Source organism: Delphinapterus leucas, chromosome 12 (genome assembly GCF_059928025.1).
Source record: "Delphinapterus leucas isolate spDelLeu-1000000601 "Yukka" chromosome 12, BTC_Dleu_Yukka2, whole genome shotgun sequence".
NCBI classification, from domain to species: Eukaryota; Metazoa; Chordata; class Mammalia; order Artiodactyla; family Monodontidae; genus Delphinapterus; species Delphinapterus leucas.
The window spans coordinates 93,766,662-93,788,921 of NC_143140.1; the positions used below are offsets into that span (position 1 = coordinate 93,766,662).

A 22,260-nucleotide genomic window follows, 5' to 3' on the forward strand; every position below is an offset into this window, starting at 1 on the left:
CAGAACACTTCTACAGTTAGGAAGAGGGCACAGCCACTGTGGAAGATGGTCAGGTGGCTCCTCAATAAATTAAGAATAGAATTACCACAGGATCCAGGAATTTCCACTTCTGGAACTCAGGGTCTTGAAGAGCTATTTGCACACCCATCTTCGTAGCAGCGTTATTTACAACAGCCAAAAGGTGGGTCAACCCAAATGTCCACGGATGGAGGACGGATGAGCAGAGTGCGGTACACCCGTTCCACGGAATATTATTCAACTTAAAAATTAGGGAAATTCTGACATCTGCTACAATACGGATAAATCTTGTGGACATTATGCTAAGTGAAATAAGCCAGACACGAAAAACCAAATTCTGTATGCTTCCACCGACATGAGGCCCCAAGGGGAGTCAAAACACAGAGACAGAAAGCAGAAGGGTGGGGGTCAGGGGCTGGGGGAGTGCGAATGGGGGTTTCTTGTTTCATGGGGACAGAGCTTCAGTTTTGCAAGATGAAAAGGGTTCTGTGGATGCACGGTGTTGACGTTGCCCAACACTGCAAATGTACTTGACTACTGAACTGTGCCCTTAAAAAATGGTTAAGACGATACACTTTTTGCTACGTGTATTTTACCACAGTTGGAGAAGACAGGAGGGGGATACGATATCACAAAGAACTGTACAGGCACTCACTGGTTAAAAAGTATAGCAATTATGAAAAGCAAGAAAAACATTGCCCTGGCTACAGCCGCTTTACGACATAGGGAGGTCCTGAGGTAAAAACTGAAACCCTCACCTCGTGCTTGGGTCTGATAAATACACCGTTTTATTCCTCAAGACTGTGATGTTATGTATTATCTTCCTGTGTTTTTCTAAATCTTGATACTTTTTGTCCAATTTTTCCGCAGAAAGAAAATTCCATGTAAAATGAAAACAAGTTGAGATTTTCACACAATTCATTAAATCCAATTACAGTGAAGTTTCAGGGAGTTCGCTACAGGCGAAGGGAGAAGAATTATATCCTCAGCTCAAATTAAAGTAAAAAAGAATCAAGTTGTGAGCTAAAGATAGTTCGAGGGAGGGTGAGGGTTGAGACTTGCAGAGAAAAGGAGGGCGGAGGGCGAGAGACCCCCATATCCTATTTTACACGAAACACCGAGTCATTCTCCATCACTCCCATCAGAGAGTCCGTCAAACTGGGCGGGACTGTTTTTAATTAGTTACCTCCCAAAGGTGGATGGTCAGCCTGAGACCATCCGTACGGAGACCCAGTATTCCCCCAGTTGCCTAAAAAGCAGGCATTTCTGAAACACCAGAGGGACGTGGTGCCCCAGACCTGCACAGTCCGTCAACCACAGGGGCCAGAAGATGAGCTATGATGGGGCCGGTTTCCCAGGATGCATGGTGAGAGTCCACCAACCACAGGGACCAGAAGATGAGCTATGATGGGGCCGGTTTCCCAGGATGCATGATGAGAGTCCGCCAACCACAGGGACCAGAAGATGAGCTATGATGGGGCCGGTTTCCCAGGATGCATGATGAGGTGAGGGGGCCCTGGGATCCCGGGGGCGTGGGGGTACACGTGGGACCCTGTGCCCGCAGGGCTGGGAGGCTCTGGCCAGGAGCCGCCTCATGCTCCCTTCACCACGAGTGTGATGCCTGGAGCTGCAGCAGCTACTTTGTGACCGTAAGGCACCATGTGTGAGGATGAAAAGGCAAAATACACTAAGGCTGGTAAACGAAGAAGACAGACCTACCGGGCTTTTGAGAGCAACAGTTCAGCCGCCCAGCCAACGCTTACAACCCTCTACTGCAACACGGCTTGTAACATGAGAAGAATAAACTGCAGTTTGAAACATTAAATTAGCTGGGTTAAATAATTTTAAATTATTTAAGAGTTCTTTACTTTGCAGCTAAAAGCAATTCTTAGGGATACACCTCTTTTCGTAAGTGAATCTAACATTTCTCCTTTTATCTACTTTGTAGTATTGTGAGGATCTGAATGAGATAATAATTTTATTAGTGCAGAATTCCATGTGTATCATTGTCATCCCGAGAGGAACCAGAGGCTCAGGAAGAGAAATGACTTATTTACCTGGTTTGTGAAAGAACCAATCGACAGAGGACTGTGAGAGGCTGTGTGCCTGCCTTGCCCCTTGCCCAGCCCCCTGGCCTCTCAGTGCTGTACGGAGAGCCTGTGTCTACACTGGATGGGGGTAGAGCACCAGGAAGGAGTCACAGAATCAAAATAAAGGGGTAATTAACCCAAAGTAACTGTTGGGATCAAACATTAAAAGATTGATGATACCAGATGGGGATGGGGCTCTAGACTGGGCAGGCTCAGGGGTTCAGACAGGGGCAGAAACGATGTGCAAAGATGTTTACGTGCACTTTGAGGTTTCACAGCTCTGCAAACCGGATTCTGAGGCAGGTGTGTTCTAAATCGGGTTAAGATCTGCTGAGCTGAACGACAAGTTGGCCTTAGACTAGCAGAGATCATTTCAGTGTCTCTCTTGAACTGATGGAGGCATTAACGAAAAGTAATCAATTAATTCATGATCCAAATCAGAACTGGGCAAACCATTATGATCTCTCTGTAACATTCAAAGACAAATTAGATGGGGTGGCTTTTCCACCCCATCTAATTAGATGGTTCTGTCTTTAGTTTACGGAGTTCTAAAGTGCCACCATTTTGTGTAAAAACGGTGACTGTTAGCTAACAATACTTGGGCAGCGACCATGTGTTTTTGAAATCCTCAGAGCTCGGACAACACGTGACAGAACTTCCCCCCCTGCGTCAGGGCCTTTTGCTGTCAGAGAACGTGGTGAAATGCGGGGCCAGACCAGAGCAGGGTGTGAGCATGTGGGCGGCCCGGGGCGGGCCCAGGGGTCTCAGGGAGCCTTACCCAGCCGGTTGCAGGGGTTCCGTTTGAAGAGGGCTCTCAGAAGACTCTGAGCCTCCACGCTGAGGAACTGCGGCATGCCCAGCTTGGCTCTGAAAAGCACAGTCGTATTTTCGGGTAAGAAGGATGAGCCCCAAAGGGAGCAGGGTTTTCTTCAGGGCTCTGCGGTTCTGCAGTCAGCATTCACAGACAAATCCAATCACATCCACGTGACCCAGAGCAGCTGTTTACAACAGCTAGATAATGATTCACTAAAATAACAAGGCCACTAAAAATAAACAAGAATGATCTCACTAACATACAGAACACTTTAAATGGAAATTAACCATGGTTTCCAAGACAACAGCAAAAAGGCTTTGGAGAGATGCCAGCATGCTTGACATTTTAGGACTCTCCTCTTGGCTTGAGGAGACAGCTGGATTCTCTCCTCTGCCTCTGGTGTGGTCTGCGGCAACATCTGGGAAAGGAGGGCCTCGCAGGACCTCGCTTTGGGAACCACGTGTCCACAGTTTGCTGCTGCTCCTTCAGAAATGCTGTCACTCCCAACGACAGGTTACAAGTTTACACCTGGGATTTGCTGGAGGGAATTATTCTATAGCTTTAGAAAAAAAGGTCTTGTTCCCTCTTAAAATTAAAAGGAACAAAGGCCATCAAAAAAAAAAAAACATAGTAGACTGTAGCTACACATGTCATCCATAGTGTAAGGTCACGTGATACAGGGAAACACCATTTACATCCTCCCTACGGGGTGTCTTCCAAGAACTGCTCTCCTATTTATATAATGATGTATCTACAAAACCGTAAGCTTTGCAGGTGCCTCCTGGTTTTATAAACGTTGCGTGTCCACCTGCAAGCAGAGTTTGAGAGAGCTGGTCGTGAGGCCAAGCACCTTCATGGATTCTCCTGCAGGTGCAGTGGGCCCAGCCTCTCACTGAGCAGGCAGACAGTAACTTGGAGCCTGCCTGATTCCAGGGCCACTTCCTCACCCCGTCCGCCCTCCGTCAGCTTCTCTCTCCCAGAGTTTTCCCTCTGACATCTCGCTCAGAGGAAGCCTGCTCTGATGAAGATGTTACAGCAAGGGACTTCCCTGGCGGTCCAGTGGTTAGGGCTCTGCGCTTCCACTGCAGGTGGCATGGGTTCGATCCCTGCTCAGGGAACTAAAATCCCGCATGCTGCGCAGCACGGCCAAAAAAATAAAATGATGTGTTTTTTTGTTTGTTTTTTCTTTTGTTTGTTTTTTAAAAGCTATTACAGCAAGACTGGCTCTGGGTTTAGACTTCTTTCTAGGGTTCTAAGAGCAAAACCCATTTTTGTGTTAAAAGATTCTTCATGAGAATTAAGGAGAAAATTATGTTCGTACTCAGTGACTCGGGCCATATGATTCCTGCTGATGTCAGGCAGGAGAGCTCAGGCACGTGCACGAACGGGTCAACAGGCAGAGAAGGGAAGGCTCTCTCAGGGGCCCCTGCGGCCCTCTGCCCCCTGAACCTGCACTTTTGAAGGTCACCAACCATCATGTCTAAAGACCTTGCTGCTGGACAACTTAGATGATTTTTACTGATGGAAAACTTTATCTTTGGTAGGAGATTTCATCAGAATCACTGAGAGATGCCACTGGCTTCACCCACTGACGTGAACATGCCAAGAACGCTCATTACCGTGATTGCCCACTGAACAGTCCCGCTTTTGAAGACCGAAGCTCTCGATATCAGAAGGCGCTAACACGTACTGGGGTGGGTCCCAAGGTGGGTGTCTTACTCACTTGAGGATGAGGGCCATGGTCTCCTTCCTGTCCTTCCCCTGGAATGGCAGTGACCCCGTGAGCATCTCGAACTGCAGACCAACACAGAACAGGAGCAAGAGTTCAGAACCAACGAACTTCACAGCGGCGAGACCCAGACAGGCAAAATGCAGCCCGAGTTCACGTACCCATTCAAAATCTGGCCAGTTAAGTGCTGGCGCTGGCCTACATGCTTGGTGTGCATCAGCGAACAGAACTGCACTGTGGACCTTGGCATTCAGTGGGGAGACTGATGGATGATGGACACAGTAAACGCTTCAGCTCTACGGCCGTGAGAAGGTGCTCAGTGCCATGGAGAGGCGGATGGGGGCCTGCAGCCCATGGCCACACACCTTCCACGGGGTCGACTGAGGACCCGTCCTTCTCTGGAGGGTGCCGTGGAGGGGCTGAGCGAGGAGGGGAGGACAGGGGTGGGGAGAGAGCGCTCCGGGTCCAGGTCGAATGGGAGGGTGCTCTGCGGACCCTGAGTGCCCCACAGACTCATCACCGTGACGACCCTCCTCCTTCAGGCTACTGTGACCCACCTCCCCAGCTGTTACGAGACACCGAAAGTGGAGGGGACGAGTCTGTCAAAGGAGTGAGCAATTCAGGGAGGAATGTCCTGTGCCCGAGAGCAAGGTGGCGGGACCGTTCCTGGCATGTGGACCGTGGCAGACAGCAGAGGCCGGGCCTCTCCTGGAAGAGGCGAGGGGCCAACCCCTCCGGTCACCTTCTCCAAAGTCCAGGGGCATTTCCCGTCTCATGGGGGCAGGAGGCGCAGGGGCCCGGGGAGCCCAGGCCCGCTCTGCTCTCACTCCCTGTGGACCCTTGGGGCACAGACCTTCCTGGGCACGGGCACCGCCACCTGATCTAGGGACGCGTGAAGGTCATGCCCTGTGCCCGGGAGACCCTCACAGAGAGGTGTGTTCACAACACAAGATGACAGGGCCCGTAAGAGCGTCACGGCAAAGCACCAGCCATCGGCAGCTGGGGAACCAGAAGAGGTTCCAGAAGTGAGTGTGGGGAGCCTGGGGAAGGCGTGGAGGAAACAAGTGGGAAGAAGCCTGACTGGGGGCATCAGCTCAGAGCAGTCACTTTCCTCCTCCCTTTCTTGTCCCTCCTCCTTCGCTACCTTTTTTTTGTTTGTTTTTTGTGGTACGCGGGCCTCTCACTGCTGTGGTCTCTCTCGTTGCGGAGCACAGGCTCCGGACGCGCAGGCTCAGCGGCCATGGCTCACGGGCCCAGCCGCTCCACGGCATGTGGGATCTTCCCAGACCAGGGCATGAACCCGTGTCCCCTGCGCCGGCAGGCGGACTCTCAACCACTGCGCCACCAGGGAAGCCTCTTTTTCGCTACCTTTGACTTCTCTTCTCTCTCAGTTGTTTTTCTTTCCATCTTTCTTTTTATGTCCTCACTGCCCCTTTTATTTGCTTTCAGCCTCTCCATTTATTTCTTTAACATGCAATGATTTTGATCAGAAAAAAGTATGAAAGGCATATTTTATATTTATGGGACAGATTTTATTAATATATCTAGAAAAAGACGAGGGGGATGGCATATTCCCACTCCCCTCTCCCCCAGAAACCTCACAAAACTAACTCCAGGTGGCTTTGATGTGTGTGTGGTTTTAGCTGCAGTTTTCTCTGCTGTGCTGGCCGGTAAGACAGTCCTTCTCTCCAGGCTTGGGCCGGCCTCCTGCTCTTTTAAATATCATTTCCACAGAGACACACGTGGCATTCTGTGACTTCAGAGCATCAGGCAAGGGTTCCCTGGAGAACCGCTGTATGGTCACTCGTGAGCCCAGCTTACATCTTTTTTTTTTTTTTTTTTTTGCAGTACATGGGGCTCTCACTGCTGTGGTCTCTCCCTTTGCGGAGCACAGGCTCCGGACGCGCAGGCTCAGTGGCCATGGCTCACGGGCCCAGCCCCTCCGCGACATGTGGGATCTTCCCGGACCGGGGCACGAACCCGTGTCCCCTGCATCGGCAGGCGGACTCCCAACCACTGCACCACCAGGGAAGCCCCCAGCCTACATCTTTAAGGGCTTCGCGAGTATCCCTGGGATCCAGGGACAGGATGAAGCCTGTGGTCTCCCTCTGGGAGCCCACCCCACCCTCCAGAGGAACGTGCTTCTCAGGCGGATGCGGACTTAAGAATTGGAATCACTCCCGAAGATGCAGAGCTGTAACCTCGGACCTGGGAGCCGGTGTCGGGAAGACAACATCAAACTTCCAGTAAAATCCGCAGCGAGGGTGCAGAGGCCCCCGTGCCCGCCCCCCACTACACACCCTCCAGACAGGGTAACGGGGAAGCATCCACGTGGACAGGAGCAGAGCCGAGGATGCAAAGTTACCCTGCAGAGGAAGAGGCTACCCTGACGGTCTCACCAACGTATCTAAAGAGAGGTGATCGGTGGGAAGGTAAGCAGAGCGGGACGTCCCTGTGGCTTCTGGCGTGGAGACGGACTGCACCCCAGCAGAGGCTATTCAAGGTCTGTATAACCACGAACACAGCAAGCGTCACCAGCGCCCTGGCAGCTGACGCTCACGGAGCCCTCGTCAGATCGCGAGCTTGGGCCCGTCACTGCCTGTATTAATGTGCTTAATTTGCTGTGATTCTGTCTTGGGAGCGGTCTTCTCATTACAGCCTGACTTCCCTCGTAGGTGGCTGACGGGGGCAGAACGCACTGACCCTGGAGACGGGGGCACTGCCCCACGTGGTGTGACGTCACCTACTGTACGCCCGTGAGCTGGCATCCCGGCCGGAGCCGTGGGAACTGCCTCCCGAGCTGGTTTGACGTGTCTGCCCCCCACAGACAAGGGTCAGCCGTCCGTGCCCACAAATCCAACACAGCCAGCGCTTCCGAGCCCACGGGGCCGGGGACCAGAACCGAGAGACTGAGCGTGGCCTCCTGGATACCAGCCTAGGGGCACCCAGCTGATGCCCTGCACCGTGAGCAGGACCCAGCCCAGAGGTCCCAGGGCGAGAGGCATGCGTGTGGGAAGGAGGCTCTGCCAGTGCTGGCTGAGCGACGCGCCTCAGTTTCCTCGTTTGTGGAATGCACAAGGAGGGGGCTGACAAGCCGGGAATGCCACGATGCTCCTCCCATCCAGTCAATGTGAGACTCACAGCCTCGGAAGTCTGGTCCACGCCGAGGGCCCGGCGGGCCCGGCTGCGGGGGATGGGTGGGGGGGGAGGGGGAAGGGAGGAGAGGAAGGACCGCGTGAGGCGGGGGGGACGGCAGCCAAGCCCGCTTCTGTTGTGACTACAGACCGCCCCGGCTAGACCGCGTTTGCTGCACGCTTTGTCTGCGAACACGTGACCCAAAGAAAATCCAAGTTTCTAGATGCAGATGTAAAAATGCTTCACTCTACGTGTATTTTGGTTCATGGTGATTTTGATGACTAAGTGGAGGGATTCCGTGTTTGAAATAAGAAAAATATCTTTAATCTGGAGATAGCTGCATCCCTTCAAATCCTCCTGCTAAACCCGTAAGAGCGTTAAGGATAAAGGTTTGACTCTTAACACATTTGCATCCTAACTTGAATCCCAGCTCTGCTTCCTGATGGTGGGAGTCTGGAGGGGGGACAGAGAGGAGGCTGCCAGAAAATGCTAGGGTCAGGAATTGGTGGCCCCCCTTGTCCTGAGTCACACAACGGGCACTGTTTTCCTCGGGTCACTCCTGGACCTCTGAACCCCAGGAGTGGGCGGGCGCTCAGTGGACAGCCACGCGGGCACCTTGGGGACCGCAGATGCCACGCCGCAAGCACGTCAAGCCACGAGCACATATTACCATGAGCACATCATATCCCAAGCATACCATACCACGAGCACACCATGACACGAGCATGCCATACATACTAGGAGCACACCATGCCATACCACGAGCATGCCATGCCACGAGCATGCCATACATACCACGAGCATGCCATACATACCATGAGCACGCCATACCATACCACGAGCACACCATACCATACCATGAGCACACCATACCACAAGCACGCCGTACCATACCATGAGCATGCCATACCATACCATGAGCACGCCAAAGGACCACCAGTCTGCGCTCTGCGTGTGGCCCCGCCGGTTCACCACCTCGGGCGCCATGTACTCGATGGTCCCGCAGAACGAATAGGCTCTCTTGTCGTGGTCGATGGCCTCCTTACTCAGCCCGAAGTCTAAAAGAGAAAGAGCACACAGTGCTCAGTCTCCGGGCGGCACCTGGAGCCCTGCTGCCCGGCCGGCCCACCTCCCACCGCTGTCCTCTTGGGGCCGAGCTGCCCACAGAAGCTGAACCAAACCCGACACCTCCCGGTGAGCTTCTATAGGAACCCACACGTTCAGGAGTGCTCCCGAGGGCGCCTAGAAACTGCATTCCTGACGCCCGACACCAATTCCCCGGGAGCCTGTTTTTAGCAGGACACCCTGGACGTCAGCGGCCCCAGCGGAGAGGCCTGTGGGGCTACTCTGAAGGAAGGGCAGGAAGACGGCACTTGTTCTGAAGGAAAGGGCGGGAAAGGGGTTACGAGCAGGAGGCCACTCGGGAAGGAGGTCCCCAGCTGGTGAGGCATGAAGGAGAAGGCAGACAAGGTGGGCGGGGCTTCAGAGCATTTGCCATGGGGTATCCTCCCCTGGACCTTGTCCAGAAAACCTTCCGCCAAGGCCGTCGTCCTCCAGTGCCCGTGTTACTGCACCCAGTGGATGAAGGACGCAGTGAACACGCTGGTTCTAAGATTACAGAGCCCTCCACGATCACCATCTGTGAGTTTAAGGTTGACGTCCCTTCTTCCTGGGGCCACGTGAGGACCAAGTGAGCTCACGGCTAAGTGAGAGTCTCCAGCACCCACGTGGGGCTGCTCCCTCACTGCCGAAGTGACTCACTCGGCACATCAGAGTCTCGGGGCTTGTTTGACCACAATGACTAAAACAGAGGAAGCCAAAACTCTATAATATGACACATAAATTTAACGTGGTAGCTCATACTTATTCCAGCTACCTCTGTACACGTGAGATTTATATAATACACGTGCAGTTCCTCACTCAGCAGAGAAAACCGGTCAAGTACTAGCAGACCCTTCAATCTCCACGAAACGCCACGCGGGCACTTTTGAACTGCCTTAACCAGTTGTAGAAGTCAAGTCAGGTTTACTTTCTCAGCTTGTTAAGGGTTAATTTCTTCTGCTGTTCTACACATGGGAAGGCACAGAAGGCCCCAGCAGGTCAAACTGGACTCATTGCGGGGGGCAGGTCCCACCAGCAGACACTGCGGACGCCCTTGGACCTGTGCAGCCCCTGCCAGGAGGTCGCCGTCTAAAGGGTCAGTCAGATGAGTGCCGTGCTCTTGTGCGTAACTCATGAGAAATTTAAGAAGTCTCACTGTTTGACATTAACGAGCAGTAACTGTCAATTGTTCTGGGCACTCTGCTGGGACTGGGGGTCCATCAAGAACGGGGTGAACCAGCCCAGAGAAGGGAACAGGCAGCAGCGAGACCACATGGCGTGGGGCTAAGGTGCAGAGGACAGGAGGCTCTGAAGACAGAACGGGGTAGAGCAGGTGTCCCGTCTAAGCAGAGACAGCTGCCACTGGAGGCGAGGGGGGAGCATTTGCGCAGGGACAGCCCACTGGTGGACACGGGGAGCGGGTGTGACTGGAGACCAGGCCAGGACCCGGCCAGCAGGGGGCCAGCGGAATGGCCCTGAGACGTCCACGCCCCAACCCTGGAACCTATGAATAGGTCACCTTACCTGGCAGAGGGGGGCCCTGCTGTATCTCAAGAAGGGAGGTTATCCCGGGGCGCCAGGATGACGCACAGTAAGTACAAGGTCCTTACGTGGACTTGGGGGCAGAGGCCAGAGTCAGAGAGAGACTGGGGTGCTGCCCCCTGGCTCTGAAGGAGAAGGATGGGGCCGTGAGCCCAGGGAAGTGGGCAGCCGGAGAGGCGACAGGACCATCCTCCCCTGGAGCCTCCACAAAGGAGTGCACCCCTTTTGATATTAGCCCTGTGAGACCTGTTTTGGACTTGTGGCCACCAGGGCTGTTAAGATGATGAGCTGATGCTGTTTTGAGCCACCGAGGCTGGTAATTGTGACACAGCAAGAGGAAACTAGCACAAGCAGGTGACACGGAACAAGGGGGGGCGGTGCTCGTTCTGGCTGAACCGACGGCAGTGGGAGGGGTTTGAGGTTTCAGCGGGGAGATCGGCCCCGCAGACACGCTAAGATGAGATTCTTGAACACAACATCCAGTGGCGCTGAGCATCGGCAGGAAGGCGCTAGAAGGCTCTTAAGTCAGAGGGAGAGAAGGAAGGAGGGCCGACCTGGGAAGCGCGAGCATCCCCGGGAAGACACACACCAACAGAACTAAGCCACGGCCACGGGGAAGGCAGCCCTGCGTGCACACGCTGGTGTGATGAGAGAGAGGGCTTGAGCTCTGGGTCGGCCCCCAGGTACCAGGGGCGCCGGGGTGACGTCACCAGTCGGTGGCGGGTGGAATTTTACAAACCTGTGATCTTAATATGTCCCTCTTCGTCCAGGAGGATGCTGGAAAGAAAGGGGGGGGAAACAGATGCTTTAAAAGAGATGAGACATACGGAAGGGCACGGAGACCCCAGGGGAGCCGCCCAGGCCCTTGGGCAGCAGTCTCCGTGCTGGCTGGGGGGCGGCAGGTCACCTGCTGTTCGCAGACGTGGCCTTTAGACCACTGCTTCCCTAGTCTGCAGCTTCTGCTGGGTCAGGAGCACAGGCACATCCGCAGTGTGCGGGGGGCAAAGGGCACCCCCATGTTCTTGTGGCTGGCTCAGCAGGCTCACACTGGGGACTGCAGGTGTGAGACCCTCTCAAGCCCAGGGGAAGGTCTGGGGACCCCCCAGGCTGTCTGTCCTGCATGAATGGGCCTGAGAGGGTCCGCAAGTGCCCTGGCTTGTGCAGACGCAGAGCTGCTCAGAGGGGACTTCCTGAACCCAGGCGGGCCCTCGACGGCTAGAGCCTGCTCTTCCGGCCAGACCCCTCCACGAGCCCCGCCTGACCCTGGGGACCACCGCGACCTCCGGGGGAGTCTGTGACACCTCAGGCCTCAGCCCCCAGGAGCCATGTTGTGGGAGCCGGTCCCACGGGGTCCCTCCTGGTGCCCTGGACCAAGCTCTCAATATGCCGGCATCTAATGTCCAGATGCCCCACGGGGAGCGCTGTCCTGTTCCTCCCAGCTCTCTGTAGTACAGCGAGGCTGACGCCCACGGGAGGGTGGAGGGAGCGTCTGAGGGGATGGACGCAGGCGAGCCTTCCACGAGGCCCTTCTCCAGCCCATCAGCCCACAGGCCCCCGGGGCTCCTGGCTTGCCCTGTTTCTTTCTTTACTGTAATTAAACTCTGTTCCACCAGCTCCTGGGAGGCACCAGCCTGGATCTAAAGAGACCAGGACGTGGGCTGTGAGGATTAATATGTGGTACGTTAAACACATGTGGGAAAGGAAGGAAGTTCTGACACAGGCTACCACATGGATGGACCTCGAGGACACCACGCCGAGGGCAATAAGCCAGCCACAAAAGGACAAATACTGTGTGACCCCCCCCTTACGTGCGGTCCCCGGAGCAGTGAGATCCACAGAGACAGAAAACAGAAGGGAGGGTGCCGGGGCAGAGGGAGGGCGGTGGGGAGTTAGTGTTTCATGGGGACAGGGTGTCAGTTTTGCAGGATGAAAGAAGTCTGGAAGATGGATGGTGGAGACGATTGCACAGATGGTGTGAATGCTCTTAACACGACTGAACTGTGCACTGGCAAACAGTCAAGGTGGTAAATTTTATGTCATGTTTATCTTACCTCAATTTTTAAAAAGCTGCCGTGGGAATAAAAATCATACCTACTATTTTATGGAAATGGGAAAGAAAAAGTTACAGTGTATAATTAAGATGACAATTTATAATGAAAGAAGCGAAGGTTCTTATCTTTGCTTTTCAGTTATACTTAATCTTTGCCCAGAAGTGAGCAACTTTCAGGATTAATGCCCTACTAATTCTAATGGAAACAAAATCCTTTCTCTTCCATCCTGCAATTACATATTACTATTTTTAACTATAAAGATCCCTTTGACCTTTAACTAGAGGGAGAATCGGGGTGCTGCCTTCATGGTGCAGAGCTCACAGAGGAGGGGAGCAGGTCAGCAGAGCTGGCTGTGACAGTGGCCTCAGCGCCTGTTTTCCGAAGGCGATGCTGAGTTTGCAGGACGTGGCTCTTATGGGGATACTCAGGAGAGAGCCTTTCACGGTTATTTAAACATCATTTACGCGTGCAGGCAGTGATGCTGTGCCCGGCTGGTGGTTAAGCTGAAGCCGTGCGTGGGGAGCACTTCCCTCTGGTCACAGGCAAATACGCTTTGCATCAGGGACATACACAATGTTCCTGGTCTCTAGGCAAACCCAGGCGTTTCCCTTAAACCACTGCCACTTCTCAGAGCAGAGTTTGCATTTTTCTCAGTTCCCTGCAGGTGAAGAAGTAAGGGACCAGGAACAAGGGCTGGGATCTACTTCCTGTGCCCTCAGGGCCTGGGCTGCCTTGTGCTCCAAGCCTTGGGGTCCCACCAGGCCCCACATATCCAGGGACAGGCATGGACCTCAGTCTATAGGGGGACAGGGGGCCGTTATCAACCACGTCACAGGCCAGAGGGAGAAAATCATCAACTTCGCTGCAGGGACCACTGTCAGGTCAACCAGATGCGCTTAAAGCAGCGTCCTCGAGGCCCTTCCTTTTCAAGCGGATCCTCCTAGTTTGTGCAGCTCCACACAGAAAACAGCAGGAAAAAAACCTGAAGTAAGAACATTATTATCTGGAAGGACTTTAAAAAAAGGTTTAGACTGGATTAGCAAAATATCCTAGAAATAATATTACAGGTGGTCATTGCCAAAGATACACAAATCTTATTGGAATTTGGGCTGGGAATCTGGTGCCACTGTCTTTTAGAAAAACTCCGAAAGACTCATCTGACTCGTCACCTAGAAGTGGGCCTGTCGAGACAGCTGAAAGGGCTTCCCAAGGTGGAGGTGGAGATGGGCAAGAGACCGGCACAGAAGACACACACTAGTGAGGGGGTGGCGGGTGAGACATTCCCAGTGCAGGATGGGTCCCACCTAAGGAGGGAGGGCAGGGGGTGTGGGAGGAGGAATGGTGGGCTGCCTACCTGCCCAGCCTCCTCTAACTGCCCAGTCTCCTCTACCTTCCCAGCCTTCCCATCTGCCCAGCCTACGCGACCTGCCCAGCCTCCACTAACTGCCCAGCCTCTCCACCTGCCCAGCCTCCCCTACCTGCCCAGCCTCCTCTACCTGACCAGCCTCCTCTACCTGCCCAGCCTCTCCACCTGCCCAGCCTCCCTACCTGCCCAGCCTCCTCTACCTGCCCAGCCTCTCCACCTGCCCAGCCTCCTCTACCTGACCAGCCTCCACTACCTGCCCAGCCTCCCCTGGACCACAGGGATGCAGGCCCGGCCCTGCCTCCCTTGGAGGGTGTTACGAGGGTCAGGTGAGAATGGGCTGGGACCATCCCACACAAATCAGCACAAGCCACAGCTATGTCTGGGCACCTTTCCAGGGGCGGGCAGGTGGAATCCCTGCCTGTGGGGTGCTAGCACCGGAATGTCCCCAGGCTATGCCCTCCCTGGGGAATTAAGTACAGGGACAAGACGACGTGGGCAGCAAGAGGGCCCTGCCCTGCCTTGTCCTCACTCACTTTTCTGGCTTCAGGTCTCTGTAGATGATCCCCAGACTGTGCAGGTGGTCTAAAGCCAAGGCCAGCTCAGCCAGGTAGAACTTGACATCCTCCTCCGTGAACATCACCTGGCAGGAGAGAGAACAAGACTTCAGCCTGCTCTGTGGCTGCTGGCTTTAAAGACAGAGGCACTCAGCCCCACGAAGACTCCGCTCCGCTCTGCAGACCGCGGCCCCCAGACAAGGCTCTTCCGACTCCTACAGTGGAAACATGAGTTCTCAGCAAAGTTTTAGGACCAGTGAAGGGGAGGGGGCACTCCTCACAAAGCCCCTCGGCCTTGTGGGCGGAGACCCGGGCAGAGTTTCCTCCCCCGACCTTTCTTGCCCCACAAACCATGCAGCTCTGGAGTGTATTTCTGGGTTTATGTTTCAATATGTGTGCTTCTAATGTAACACTTTAATACAAAAAACTAAACCACACTGTGAAGGTCTGGTACAAACAGGCCTGAAGGATTTACTGAAAATATGTCTCAAATTTCATCCCTCCTCCCTTCAAGTTCACCTCTTCCCCCCTTGGGTTTATGCAAACTAGGAACTGCCATCTCCCCAAAGCGGGACGAGTCCCACCAAATACAACCCGCCCGTGGAGCATCGGTGGGCGCCCCTTGCCGGAGAGGCTGGTGGGAGAGGGACCCTGGTCTAGCTAAAACACACACGAGGCCATGGCGCCCAGCACACCTCAAGGTCATTGTCTCCTACTGTTTCCCTGTCCCTGCGGTTGTGAGAACCGCATGTAATTTGGTAGTCACCTTACCAGCAAGCCAGATGGTATCAGAAACCATTCTTTACCCGCACCATGAGAAATGAATGTCACAGAGACTAGAAATCCATGTCATGACTGAATTCTCTCTGAAGGCAGACGCGTGAAAAGTCAATACATGATCAGAAGGTTGCCTGGAAAGCTCAGGATAAGGGCAATTTGGGGAACTGAACAGTGACTACATCAGGCTAATGACGGTGGAGCACATCCATTTCACAAAAGGGATGCCTCCCAGTGGGGAGGACGTGCACCCCAAGTCCTGGACGACATTTGGGTGCCACCAACCCTCGTTGCCCCTCTGGCCTCTGGAATCTCCTGTTCTGCCATCCACACTCGACCAGCACCTTTCCTGGTTGAGTATTTCTTTTCTACATTGGTTAGCATACTCAGTGGGCTTCCCTGTGAGAAGGATTTCCCTGTAGGAAATCCTGCTGGCTGTCGAATTCTCTTTGGCCTGACTTCCTCCATCTCTGTCCATAACCACACAGGCACATCTACAGCTTAGTGCTCAGGGGCGGCCGTATGACTCTCCTTGGCTGCTCTTAGGGCACAGATCTGCGTGGCCTCCAAGTGCAAATGACAAAGGGTTTCTCTATGGGAATGAAACACCCATGGATGTGAGTTCTTGAAGGCAGTCAGTACGGAGACCGACACACACAAGGATGTTGTCTAGTGGACTCGGTGAAGAGGATGGAAGGGAAGTACTTTTTTACATAGGGTTAGGGTTAGGGTATCATTCATTTCCTGTGTTTCTGTGAACTGAGACCCTCTTGAGCCCAGGCTGGACAACTTCACTTCTACTCTGAAATAAAGGGTCCTATGGGTACCCTGCGTGTTGCCTTTTTGGTCAAGAAGCCCAACAACAGGGTGTGTCACACTGGATTCTGGACAGACCAACCCCCAGTGGCCTGACTTCCTTCGGCCGGGGTGGGAAGGGAGCAAATCAATAGGCATCAGATGAGAAACTGGCCGAGGTCAATGATTCGCCATCTTTGGAAACGTGAGCTCAGCTGTGAGGCAGTTTAAGGGACCAGAGACCCGATCCAAAAGGGGTTTTGGAGAACTTGGATCTGAATCCTTCAGCCTGTGCTTTCAACCCGTATCGCCAAGAGTCCAATACATCAATTGTGCCATTGCCCGAGGGACCGTCAGGAAACAGAGGGAGAGAGCAGCCCGAGGTCTCGGGGAGCCCACTGCCGCTTCACCTTGACTGACGGCACTTCGGAGTTTCACACAGGATGGAGGGATCTCCTGCTGTAAAAGTGGGCAGTGAGGAAAGGGGGAGGCCAGCCCGAACCCCCTGGTACAGCCCAGTAAGAACCCCGGTGCCGGGTGAGGTTGCGTCAGAAGGGCCGGGAACCTGTTCTGAGCAGCGTGTCAACACACTGTCACCTTCTTCATGCTCTTCTGTATAAAGGAAACTGCACAGAATCAACAGGATTAAAAGCCTGGCATCATCACTGCCTCGAGCAGGGTGCTGGGTTTTCCATCCCATGAAGCAGGGGGCAGAGAGCTTCCACGCTGCGCTGCAAGACATCCCGGAAAGCTCCTAAGTCAGGCAGTGGGGGTCACGGACAAGCCCTGGGGGGCACGGAGCGCTCACGGGTGAAGCCTAATTAGACACTCCCGACGCCCCTCCCAGGATGTGTGGTCAGCGTGTTAATAGCGTCTTCCTACGGTGGAAAGTGAAACGTTGTGAAATAAAGTCTTCCCTATGTAACATAAATCAAGTTTCCATCTGCTCTACACAGGGAAGGTTCTAGAGCTCCACGGGGGTCTTGGGAAGAGTCCGTTTTCTTAAGGTCTTTCGAGGACAACAGATTTCTTCTCTGTGTGACTCGTGAGACATCTTTAAAACACGCGCGCACACCACACACCATATACCCTCACACCAAATACGTACACACACACACACACACCACACACACACTTACACACGCCACCCACCACACACACGTGCGTGCATGTACACGCACGTTCACACATTCCCTTGCACACACACACGCACGTACACACACACACCCCGCCCCCTGCTCTCCTCGAATTCTAGGCAGAAACCCACAGCCTGCACTCCGTGTACCTCTTTGGAGAGCCTGGTGAAGAGGTCTCCTCCACGCAGGAAGTCCAGAATCAGATAGAGTTTTCCCTCCGTCTGGAAGGCTGCGGAAGGAGAGAGTTGAGAGCCTTTCGGCGTCACGGTCCCCTGCGGTGGACATCATTCCCCTGGGTCCAGGCTCTGAGTGCAAAAAGCCCGTCTCTCGTTGGCTCAAACAATACTGCGTAGCCTGTAACCCTGGGTCATTTCAGAAACAGGACTGGGGCCGGGCTGGAGACCGCACAGCGGAGAGGGCAGGACTTGGGGAAGGGAGTGGACGGTGATGAGTTCTGTCTCTCACTTTTACTCATGGTCTGGAGGTCATTTCTCCTCCTCTCCCCACCCCTTCCCCGCCTCCTTCCTTCCTTCCTTCCTTCCCTCCCTCTCTCCTTCTTCCTGCCTTTTTTTTAATCACAAAGGGACTGAAAGACACATGGAGAAAAGTATGTGTAGGTTCCACTTGTTCTCATCACCACTACTGACGTGGGGCTTTGGGCAAAACCGTGTCTTCTTAGAGACTTGGCTTTGCTGGCAGGTGTCTGGTAAGGAGCAGGGCGATCGTCGTGAGCGTTTGGGACGAGTCCCCTCCCCTTCCTATGGAGTTGTGTTTTGTACAACTCAGGGCTCAAGGATATCCACCATCTGCTCCTTCTTTTACGGCTGCGCTGGGGACGGGTCGGCCCAGCTACCTGTACCTGGTGGCAGCAGCGCTCATGTGCTCTCAGTTTGGTCCCTGAGGGCCACAGTTATGGGCATGGAGTTCACGGTTCAGCCCCCGCCCGCCACTAGCAAGGGCACGCCTTGGTCAAAGGGGGGGACGGTGCATGCGCGTGAGGCTCAAGAGAAACTAACCACCGTGGCTACTGGATGGTCAGTTCAATGTTCCCGCTGGTCTGGCACGTGGCATCTGTTCTACACACAAAGGAAGTATGGCTGGAAGGGGTGCTGACATCCCCACACACTTGGGAACTTTTCATTTTCTAAAAGTCAATGCCGGAAGCATTATAAATGTTGGGGTTTTAGAAACATAAAGCCTCTAACTAGAAACCCCTTTGTCAGAATTGTGTAAACTGCAGCGTGGATGAATGCTCTGTCCTAGGGCTTGACGGGCAGATAGAGGACAGGTATCTTTTTTTTTTTTTTTTCCGGTACGCGGGCCTCTCACTGTTGTGGCCTCTCCCGTTGCGGAGCACAGGCTCCGGATGCGCAGGCTCAGCGGCCATGGCTCACGGGCCCAGCCGCTCTGCGGCATGTGGGATCTTCCCAGACTGGGGCACAAACCCGTGTCCCCTGCATCGGCAGGCGGACCCTCAACCACTGCGCCACCAGGGAAGCCCGACAGGTATCTTTTGATCAATCACAGAGGTAACGTGGAAGATGCCTTTAAAAATCTCTGCAAGATCCCAGTTCTCAACTTCTTCAGAAAAACACCTGGGAAACCAACCGAAACGACACCTGGATCGGATCTGACACCAGCGAATCAGCAGCGCTGAGGCGGCCATGTGATAAAGGGGGGGTCAGCCTGCCGCCACCGTTGGGATCTAAGGGCACCTGCCCGTGGCCCGAGGGATCCGGTCACCACGTGGCTGCCCGCAAGGTCACATCCATGTTGGCTCTTATTATTTCTGAAAGGAGAGGCCATGGGCTTTCCAAACAGGACTTTCTAAACTGTCTTCTTAGGAATATCAGAAGTTCACAAGCAAAGAGCCCTGTCCTCCTGGCTTTGCGTGTGTTCATGCCTTCACTCCCGACGTCGGTAAAAGTCACGGACAGTCTCCTACAACTCTGCCCACCCCCGAGCCCCTGTACCAACAAGGTACGGGATTTGTCCTTGTTCTGCCCAGCGCTTCGCCCACATTAATTACTCAATTAGGGCACAAAGCTGTAATGCAGTCTGCCATGACTCTGGAGCCACCATCTCATTATTTTTAATTTGAAGGTTTCACTTATTGCTTCTCCGAGGAGATAAAACGGCAGAAAGCAAATGAAGAAGCCTTGTGTGGCGTCGCAGATACGTGGCCTCAGAAATCAGAATGATTCCGTCTGAGTCTCAGTTTTCTCTTCTGAAAACTGGAAACAATAGCCTACCTTGAAGGGCAGTTCTGAGGCTCAAAGCGCTACCGTCTTTCAAATGCCTAAAATATCGTCTTTACTTAGAGCGCAGGAGATGTTACCACTCTGGTTTAAAGAAACTATGGGGCCATAGGCACCCTACTCTGAAACAACACAAAAATATGTCATAGATTCACCCCATCTAGGTCGAGACCTTTTTTTAAAACCACTTTCTCCATGATGATGATTTAATTAAGGGTAACCTCTCGCTCCCTCAGATTCGGTTTTTCGAGATGAAAACAGGGCATCTTCCTCCCCCAGAGAAGGAGAATCTGAGGCTCAGGAACCCGGGGGGGAGAAAGCTCCACCCCAGACAGGGCCGGAGGCTGAGACAAGGAATCTACACCGATTTCCTCTGATCTGGGGGAGGGTTGGTCTAGGTCCTCTCAACAGTAGGGAATTGTTTTTCCTCCCTTTACCGTAATGAAGCTTTACGATGAAGGGGTGATTCACTTCTGCCAAAATGTCTCTCTCCATCTTCGATCTGACTCGGTCCCGAACTGCAAGACAGAAAAATCGAAGGCTTTCAAAGGCAGGATGTGAAACACAAGACATCAGATATAAATAATTTCCCCCGACTTTTTGTTACAAGCTTTTCAAACGTACACAAAAGTTGAAAGAGTAGGTTGAATGACCACCCCTGAGCCCTCCACCTAGACTCAACAGCTCCCTACATTTCCATACATTTTCTCTCCCCCTCTCTCTATCTCCCTCTCTTTCCGCACACATGCACGCATTTTAGCCACAAATCTGACAATAAATTGTCCACGCTGTGACATTCAACGCCAAGGTGCATTTACATGCAGCATTCCCTAAGAACAGGGTAATCTCTTACATAACCCTAACACGACTGTCGCCCTGAAGAACATTCACCTCATTCCACAACATCATCTAATAGCTGGTCCACATTCCAATCCTGCCCGCCCTGCCGTGTCATTTATAGCTGTTATTTTTTCCAACCTCGGATTCGGTCAAGGTTCCCACGTTAGATCTGGTTGTTATATTTCCTTATTCCTTTTGCTTCTAGAATACAATGGTCCTGCATCTTTTTTTTCCCCTGTGCTTTTTGTGGGCTTTTTGGTTAAGTCCAGGTCAGTTTTCTTGTAGATTGTTCCTACGTGTGTCTGATTGTTTCTTTACTGGTTGCTCTAACTCCTATATTTATTATAAACCGAGGTTAGGTCTGGAGGCTTTATAAGGTTGAGGCGAAACATTTTTGGCGAAAATACCTCCCGGGTGATGCTGCAGGCCTCAAGGTGCAGCAGATGGGGGGAGGGGTGCCGCGTTACCCTTGCTCAGTGAGGCTAAATTCCACTGGGTCAAGGTGGCAAGTCATCAGCCTCTCACTGCAAAGATGTGTACATCCCCTTGTAAGTAACAAGTAACGTGAGGGGTGATATTTTGGTATGGAATGACCTGTGGGTTCCCTTACAATCCTTCATCTGTTAGCTTACGTATACGATCCTTGCTTATACAGATCAAGGACGCTTGAGTCATTTAGGGTTACAAAATGGCAATGTTCTCATTTCTGATGGGACTAGAAATCAAGAGAAAATCCCTTCTCTTCCTCTTCCTGAGGATAACTACGGATTATGGAATTTTTAAAAAAATGAGTGTGTTATAACCAATTACAATATTATTCTTTTCAGTGCTGACATTGCCTAAAGTTTAGCCATCTGGGAATACAGATGGGATTCGTTTTGAGGAAAAAATAAACAAAAAAACAAACAAAATCACCACTTGAGAATAAGGACAACTCCAAGATTCCACAAGCAAATTGGTACACCCAGGGCAACGTCCGAGTGACGTCCTACGGCCCCGCGTGTGTGAAGGCAGAAACTTTCCTCAAATATTTCTAAGCGTGACAAGTATGATGAATATCACCGTATGGACCAGGTATTTAAGTTGTTCATACTTTGGTCTTATGTACTTTTAAAGTTTTATTTAAAAAGTCCTTCCCATGGGCTTCCCTGGTGGCGCAGTGGTTGAGAGTCTGCCTGCCGATGCAGGGGACACGGGTTCGTGCCCCGGTCCGGGAGGATCCCACATGCTGCGGAGCGGCTGGGCCCGTGAGCCATGGCCGCTGAGCCTGCACGTCCGGAGGCTGTGCTCCGCAACGGGAGAGGCCACAGCAGTGAGAGGCCCGCGTACCGCAAAAAAAAGTCCTTCCCAAAGGATGGCTATAATAATAAAAAAAACCCACAAAAAAAGGAAAATAACAAGCATGAGTGAGGATGTGAAGCTGGTGGGAACGTAAAATGGTGCAGCCACTGTGGAAAACAGTCTGGCAGCTCCTCACAAAGTTAAACACAGAAATACCATATGACCCAGCAATTCCATTCCCCAAAGAACTGAAAACAGGAATTCCAACAGATACTGGACACCCACGTTCACAGCAGTATTATTCACAACAGCAAAAATATGGCAGCAACCCAAGGGTCCACTGATGGACGCCTGAGTAAGCAAATGGGAGTTTGTCCGTGCAATGAACTATCACTCAGCCCTAAAAATAAAATCCTGACACGCACTACAGCAGGGCTAAACCTTAGAAACACTACACAAGCACAGTAAGCCAGACAGAAAAGGACGAATACCATATAATTCTACTTATATGAGGCCCCTGGAGAAGTCAAACTCATAGAGACAGAAAGCAGAAGGGTAGGTGCCAGGGGCTGGAGGAGGGCAGTGGGGAAGCGTTTAATGGGGACAGAGCTTCTGCTGGGGTGATGAGTAAGTCTGGGGTAGAGACAGCGGCGATGGTCACACAACGTCGCAAATGTATTTACTAACACCACTTACAAATGCTTAAAATGATGGATATCCTATTATGCATATTTTATCACAACTAAAGAGAACAGAAGTCCTTCCTGTTCCTG

General features: G+C 52.8%; 1 protein-coding gene across 8 annotated transcripts in view; it reads right to left on the reverse strand.

Annotated features, from left to right (window-relative positions):
* Positions 1-22,260, reverse strand: part of RPS6KA2 (ribosomal protein S6 kinase A2) — a 348,783-nt gene that overhangs the window by 50,331 nt on the left and 276,192 nt on the right. For all 8 annotated transcript variants that reach the window (XR_016395277.1, XM_022560937.3, XM_022560954.3 and 5 more), the window contains 7 exons: positions 19,804-19,884; positions 17,258-17,337; positions 14,380-14,486; positions 11,169-11,206; positions 8,702-8,844; positions 4,646-4,716; positions 2,887-2,975 (listed from right to left, as the gene is read on the reverse strand). Coding sequence is in view for 7 of the 8 variants with exons in the window: in XM_022560937.3 (XP_022416645.2) it covers positions 2,887-2,975; positions 4,646-4,716; positions 8,702-8,844; positions 11,169-11,206; positions 14,380-14,486; positions 17,258-17,337; positions 19,804-19,884 (609 nt within the window). In the remaining variant the exon portion in view is untranslated. The remainder of the gene's footprint in view (positions 1-2,886; positions 2,976-4,645; positions 4,717-8,701; positions 8,845-11,168; positions 11,207-14,379; positions 14,487-17,257; positions 17,338-19,803; positions 19,885-22,260) is intronic.